General features: G+C 41.1%; 1 protein-coding gene across 1 annotated transcript; it reads left to right on the forward strand.

Annotated features, from left to right (window-relative positions):
- Positions 1-2,236: 2,236 nt before the first annotated feature.
- acmsd (aminocarboxymuconate semialdehyde decarboxylase) lies at positions 2,237-7,324 on the forward strand. The gene is made up of 10 exons (XM_086051364.1): positions 2,237-2,372; positions 3,027-3,071; positions 4,555-4,651; positions 4,736-4,785; positions 4,916-5,152; positions 5,328-5,421; positions 5,898-5,993; positions 6,367-6,539; positions 6,615-6,713; positions 6,985-7,324. The coding sequence occupies exons 1-10, from the start codon at positions 2,304-2,306 to the stop codon at positions 7,045-7,047; spliced, it is 1,023 nt and encodes a 340-aa protein (XP_085907490.1). The 5' UTR covers positions 2,237-2,303; the 3' UTR covers positions 7,048-7,324.
- Positions 7,325-7,471: the final 147 nt, after the last annotated feature.

Here is a 7,471-nt window from a genome sequence, read left to right on the forward strand (position 1 = left end):
CTGGACATCAATTAAAAAACAAATTCCATTTGATCATTGATTAGTTTAGGTGGAGCTGATTTGTGAGCACAATTGGTAGTTGAATAAGCTTGGAATGTAGTTGAATATTTTTCATCTCAATAGCAAGAGCAACAAAACTTCTGAGACAGATGAGACACAACTGGAGCAGCAAGTGACATGAATTATGTTCATGGACACAAAAATGAAGAAAAGAAAAGAACATTCTCACAACTGTGAGAGGCGGCTCGTTTGTGTTCTGGGGCTGCTTTGCTACATCCAGCACTGGGTACTGCATCTTGAATGTGTACAGGGTACACTGAAATGTCAAGATTATCAGGCATCCTGGAGCAAAATGTGCAGTCTGGAGTAGTTTCCCTTCAAACCCGAGACAGTTCCACCTCTTTTTTTATTTGCCAGTGTTTTTTGAGCATTACATTAGAATTCACTAAAACACATTGTCCTCACATTGTGTTTGTCCAGGGTATGTATAATATTGCTCTGCAATGCACGTCCAATTCCTGATTTCAGGCTGTTTTTATCTTGCAACAGTAAACGGCCACATATCCTCTCATGTGGATCACACGGGCGGAACTGCATACTGGCCCAAGCGGTCTCCTGAGAGCTGAAGCTTACACAATAGGCTTACACACATTGTGACCACAGACAGAGTGGCAGCTGGTAAGTCAGGTCCAAATCATCTCCAGTGTGGTATTTACGTACCAGTTGAACATGTGACAGCCGAGGGACTGTGTGTTAATAATAAACACCAGCATAATGAAACAATGGGTGAAAAAAAAATACAATGTTGTCCAAACAGCACATGATGCCACATAACTGGACATTGTTCATGACTAAATGCAGTCCTGTGAAGTTCTGAGCTAGTACATGCTGTACATACTCAAAGTGTGTCCATATCTAATTGGACTCAGTCACATTTGGTCACTCTCAAACGGCTTCTCCTGTTTCCAAGATCACACATTTTTGGTACTCCCCTAAAGCGTAAACCATATATATACCACAAACTATGATCCCAATACACTTTATTGCTAATAAAACGCAGCTGGCACTAACAACGGCTAGCGCTTTGGTGTTTTCTGTCGCACAACTGCTGGATATCGCAGTGACAACACAAACTGGCAGTTGTAAATAGCTTTAGTGATCCTCTGCTGAGCGGCTGTAAGAGATTCCGCTAGTTTTGATGATGTGTTTAGTCCCAGATTGGCAAAATGATCGTGAGCCAGAGCAGCAGACATGGGCGCTGTCATCTGATCTGTTCACGCCTGCTGACTGTCAATCCCAAATCTAATGTCGGATTTGTGACTTGAGTGAGCGGGGGGCTGAGACTAGAGTGAGTGGGCGTGTGTGCAGGCGGGATTTGTACTTAAACACAAAACAACCTACTGCCTTTGGCCCACGGACTTGTACTGTATATGAATGAACTAACAATTGGCCCCTGGGAGCTGAAGCCAGAGGGCGGCCATCTTACGTTGCCACCGTGACTGACAACCTCTGGTCGGTTTTTGCTTACGCCAGGAACCCTGTATGAAGTAATAAGAGCCTTTCAAAGAACGCACTCCAATGTTTGCACCGACCATTCTGAGTACTTTACCTCAGTATCATGACTTACAGAGGTTAGGTTGACATTTCGCATTTTACTCCTGCGTTCATTTCACTGTTGATGATTCTGACAACATGATGCAGATGAATATTTGAGTAGCACCTTGGAAGAGTAAATTTATAATTGTATTATTACCAAGGAAATTTGTATATAGCACTTCTCCCAGACGCCACACACAGTCATGGTGTTTGGTCGACTAGTTTGATGTGGGGGGATTTGCCGTGTTTACAGCCAATGGTTAACGGTTTGTTGTCTCAATTAAGGAAATGCTAAAATACAATAAATGGCATGCACTGGTGCAGACTCTATAATGCCATGAAAAAAAAAATTCTGGACTTTTTCCGTGTTACATAAAATCATTTTTCTATGAGTGACACAGGCTAACCCGCCCTCCCCAAAAATATGGGAATAAGTGAATTAGCAGTGCAACTGTCGTTTACAACACTGAATCAGCCATTGCTGCATAAAAAAAAAAATTGAAAAATGCATTCATTACAGATTACAGTTTTTTCTTTATGGAAGATGAATGAGTCCATGGAGAAACCTGCATGGTTGTAAGCTTAGTTAATAAATGACAGCAGCAGTTCTTCACCTGACGGTCATTGCTTTCCAGCTGAGGGTGGGACTGACTTTGCCCCATTTCCTCACTCTTCTTAAACCGAAAGTGCTGCCATCAGACCTCCACATGTCCAAAAGGATGAAGGTTGATATACATAATCATATTTTACCAAAGGAATGGCCCGATTTGAAGAAGGTAGGGAGCTAAATGGCACATTCACGTGACACACATTGGAATGAACTTGTTGTAGCGTGCAGATGAGAGTCGATTCGCTTCGTCCATAAGGCCAGCTTTTCTATCATTCGATCACAAACGTACATTTATTTGTGTTGTTCTAAATGCCATTAAAAACTTCCAGACAATATCCAATTGTGTTAAACAGAACAGCTCACTCCATACATCAGCAGCGCCGACTGCAAGTACTTAAACTGGAATCAATAACTAGCCATGCTCGGCTTTCGCTAATGATTGGCCAACTTTATTGCAGGAGGAGAGGCAAGGCTTTTTTTTTTCCTTTTTGCCAGTCTTTATGCTTTCATATAGAGCGCACTGTACTTGCTTTTATTTCAATCAGACATGAACGCGGAATTGATCATAAAAGTTACAAAAAAACCTCACATGCCTAAAATCTCAGACTGTAATATTGAGAATGCACAAATGAGCCTAAACTTGCACTTTATGTAGATGTAATGGTTTGTGTGCCTCAACCTATCCACAGAACTGTAATTCCTTTTTTCAGTATGATGTCATGCAAAGAGCTGTCCCGTATCAGGGAACACATTTACTGTCCAAAGATTTTACATGTAGTCAATACGGATTTGGGCCATAGACTCTGTGTTTGTGTTTCAGAGGTACGGCTACGATGGCTTTGTCCAGCTTCAGCATCACTGCAAGGTGAGTCAAGTGCAGCATGATGCTTACATCAGAACACCTGCAGTATTCTCTCCAAATCAAATCCCGCTGCAACAGGACAAAACGGGGCAGTTCTCATGTGCAGGAGACGGACGAGTTGGTGTCTCACCCTTGGCTGCAAATGCAATGATTGAATCAATTACGGACGAATGCAAGGAGAGCATTAACTATGGAGATTAATTTCAATTTCATAACGCACTAAAAAAAATTGACTCAGTTAACTCAGTTTTATTTACTTCCCTCTGCTCACTGTGCTGCCAAACTGTCGCAAAGACGGACTTTCACGTAGTTTTACTTTGAAAAGTTGCTTGATGGCTCATTGGAGAGATCCAAAATAATCTTCACACTTTGCAAAGCCAAATTGAAATACCATAATAGTTATACGTCTTTGGTGTATGGTTCAACTGTTGTATTTTACAGGAAAATAATGGCATTCAAGGATCAAAGAAAGCTATTAGAACAGTCTTTGAATCAAAATATACTATTCCAAGATTTTACTCAATTAAATATCGGTTCCAAGCTTCGTAAAAAATTGTGGTTGAAAAATATGATTAATCGCGATCAATTATGGAAAATATTGCGATTAATTAATTTAAAAAATGTAATCGCTTGACAGCACTAGTAATTTTGTTAAGTTCAGTTACATTTAACTTTCTACATTATTATATTTACATGAATATGTCTTAGTGGAATCCTTTACACATCTGTATTTTAATGTTAGTCATCATGATGATACTTGGTGGGCTAAAAATTTAGAGTCTTTGGTGAACCTTGCATGCATGTTTTTGGAAGGTGGGAGGAGGCCCAAATATGCGGAAGAAATGCACACAAGCACAGAAAGAACTTGAAAACTTGAATTTGTGACTCTTGTGATGTATTTTGACTCTATTTATGCATCAGCAAATGGTTTTGCAGGTATATTATAATAAATTTAGAGATTGAGCAAAGTTTGGAGAACTTATTTGGGTCATCAAATCACTCTGAATGAGGTGTCTGTTAAAAAAAAAGAAAAAGAAAAGGCTCATTGGTTGTCTGCTGCCATCATGTGGCTGTTATGCAGCCAACATGAGCTCAACTTGCCTGTTCATTCACATAAACACAACTGAGTTCAGCAGTCGCAGAATGTACCTTTTTAGGTCTTGAACTCTGGTCCTCGAGGGCCGCTATCCAGCATGTTTTAGATGTCTCCGTTCTCCAACACACCTGAATCAAACGATCGGATCATTTGCAAGCTTTGCAGAAGCCTGATAATAATCTTGATTACTGGGCACCCCTGCTTTGGAGGAAAATACGAGGTTTGACCAAAGGGGACCTCATAGCTGGCTTTCTTTTTAAAGAAGACATGCACTTCCAAGTACTGTACGGTATTTAAAAAGTCAACTTTCCCCAAAAATGGAAAGTTTATTCTTCAATGTGAAATACAAAAGCCCATCAGTATAACTTTGGAATTGCAATTGCGTTTCAGGGTGAAGCGAAAATGATGAAGGACGGTAAGCTGTTTCGTGTGATCCAAGAAAACTGCTGGGACGCAAAGGCACGGATACGAGACATGGATCAACACGGTAAGAGGCCGCCCACACGTCAGTCCACGAGCGCAAAACTCACCAATGAACTCAAAGTGAGCTTTTGATGATCACAATATTCAGGTGTCACAGTTCAAGCCCTTTCCACTGTTCCTGTCATGTTCAGCTACTGGGTGAGACGCACCAGCGCCTTCTTTATTTCATCAGTGATGCAAAACAGGGATTCAAAATGAAGCCACGTGTCCACAATCATCAACTCAGCTAAGCAGCACGGAGAACCACAACACTTTGTTTCATTTTCAGGCCAAACCACATGATACCCTCGATCTATGCGTCCTTTTGAACGACCATTTGGCCCAAACGGTGCGCAGCCACCCCAAAAGGTTTGTGGGCTTGGGAACGCTGCCCATGCAGGCGCCCGACCTGGCCGTGCTGGAGATGCGGCGTTGCGTAAAGCAGCTGGGTTTCCCCGGCGTGCAGATCGGCTCGCATATAAACAAGTGGGACCTCAACGCGCCTGACCTTGATCCCTTCTACGCCGTAAGATTTTCGCTGACCGTAGACAACCCTGGTAGAACGCTTGCGATAGTGTTTGTAAATGATCCAATATTTACAGCTCACCATCCCGCGCGTTCAATATCTTCATGACCTTCTTGGAGGTCATGTTTGTGCTCATTAAAAAAATACTGATGCTGTAGTCTGTTTCCCCACGCAGGAAGCCGAAGAGCTGAATTGCTCCATTTTTGTTCACCCGTGGGACATGCAGACGGATGGGAGGATGGCTAAGTATTGGCTGCCCTGGCTGGTGGGTGAGGGAGATGCAGTAGAAACAGGATATATTGGATATTGCTTCCAGGTCTACTGAAATCAAGCGTGTATGTGTGTGTGTGTGTGTGTATCTAAAATCACACGTCCAAGTTCCAAATGAATTATTCATTCAAAATCATGAAACAATTTGATGTGTTTTGCCACACATTAGAGTGGGGTGCACGTATACTGATTTTTAACATCTTAACCTAGGGCTGTGCAATTAATCGAAATTCAATTACGGTACTGTTCCGATTATTACACTCCACGATTACAAAATTGGCATAATCATAAAAAGAAATTATTGTTAATTTTGCACCTTTTCATAATGACTAATTTCATACATTTTGTTTGGTCCTAAGGAAGTTACATAATTATAATGTTTCACAGAAATTGCATTTGTCTTTATTTTTTACACTTAAACATTTCCTTGTTTTGTACCAAAAAATAAATGATATTTCTTGTATCCATCCAAAAGGCATGCCGACAGAGACAACAATGGCTATTTGCTCAATGATTTTTGGAGGTGTCTTTGAGAGATTTCCAAAATTGAAAGTCTGCTTCGCTCATGGAGGTAAAGCATGCGTTTCATATGAGAGAGCACTGGCAGGGTTAGGATTTTTTTCCCTGAGGGGGACGAGGATATCTCAGGGGGTCCGCAAAACAAAACTTTTTTTTTTTTTTACAAACCCCCAAATTCTTCAGAAAATGTTGATAAACATCAAATCATCTGTTCCCTATGGGGGACAGGGTATTTGTGGAATAAAACTACTGGGAAAAAAAAATCAAAAAATACCCAAGTCAATTATCTGGCCTGGCACCTGGGGGGTCCAAACATATTTCAGGGGGGGCGGTGCCCCTGTGGCCCCCCTTCTAGCTCTGCCAGTGCGAAAGAGACCAAGTTTTATCCATGACAATAAAAAATGTATTTCTCATTGTTTTAAAAGGAGGCTCCTTCCCATTCACCATTGGTAGAATTGAACATGGTCACAAAGTTCGGCCTGACTTGTGCGCTGTGGACAACCAGTCCAATCCTCGGAAATACCTCGGTTCTTTCTACACCGACTCCCTCGTTCATGATCCCGTCTCCCTCAAGTTGCTGACTGACGTCATTGGAAAAGTGAGCCGCCGTGTCTTGTAGGTGGTCTCCTGTATTGGACAGTGTGTGTGGAGCTTGACCTGTTTTCTTTCTCAGGATAAAGTGATGCTTGGAACGGACTACCCATTCCCACTGGGCGAACTCCAACCTGGATCTCTGATTGAGTCGATGGAAGAATTTGATGAAACACTGAAGGTAATAATTGTTTGATATTGTACCTAGAGAAGGCTCCATCTGGTAGGTTATTGCCCCATTTTATAGACTAGAATGTTGTCACAAAAATGCAATGCTAGATACTTGGCAATCCACACCAATGTTTAATGAGTTTTTCCTTGGCCCAGGCATGCGCTAACCTTCTTCAGAGTATGTTGCTTGTGCATCATGTGGCAAAACTATGACCAACCAAAGCACTGATCAATGAAACGAATAAATTAAGATTGATGACTACTGTCTTTTTGTTTTACAGGACAAGCTTCTAGCTGGGAACGCACTGGAATTTCTGGGTCTCAAAAAAGAACAATTTGAGTAACAAGAAGATTGACGACGAAGTTTGAATCTCAGATTCGTATTTGATTCAGTCTGTGTTGTTGTTTAAGTACTCATTTTCATTATTCAATTCCAGAGGGTTGTCTGAAATCCAACCAGTGAGAAAAGAAACAACTGTACAAGAATGTGGCCAAAATGGAAAACTGTACGGTTTCTTAAGCAGACTTTATAACGCAGCTAATACAGTTTACCGGTAAATTTAAAAACAAATGCATGCTGTGCTGGATTGTTTTATTGCATAAACACCAAGATTAATCATACCCATTTTCATCCCTTTCTTTCTTTCTTTCTTTCTTAGCCTACTTGTTGCAAAAACTGAGCTTTTCCGATGAGACCACTATAATAAACAATCATTTGACCAAGGTAGGGAAATTCATTGAGAAAACGGATATTGATATTAAATTATT

Source organism: Filicampus tigris, chromosome 14, assembly GCF_054856515.1.
Source record: "Filicampus tigris isolate MCC_2025a chromosome 14, RoL_Ftig_1.0, whole genome shotgun sequence".
NCBI classification, from domain to species: domain Eukaryota; kingdom Metazoa; phylum Chordata; class Actinopteri; order Syngnathiformes; family Syngnathidae; genus Filicampus; species Filicampus tigris.

Coding starts and splice junctions, on each gene's coding strand:
- acmsd (XM_086051364.1), top strand. CDS start 2,304: ATGTCCAAAAGGATGAAGGTTGATATACATAATCATATTTTACCAAAG. Junction 2,373..3,026: donor AATGGCCCGATTTGAAGAAG/GTAGGGAGCTAA, acceptor TTTGTGTTTCAG/AGGTACGGCTACGATGGCTT. Junction 4,652..4,735: donor ACGAGACATGGATCAACACG/GTAAGAGGCCGC, acceptor CACAATATTCAG/GTGTCACAGTTCAAGCCCTT.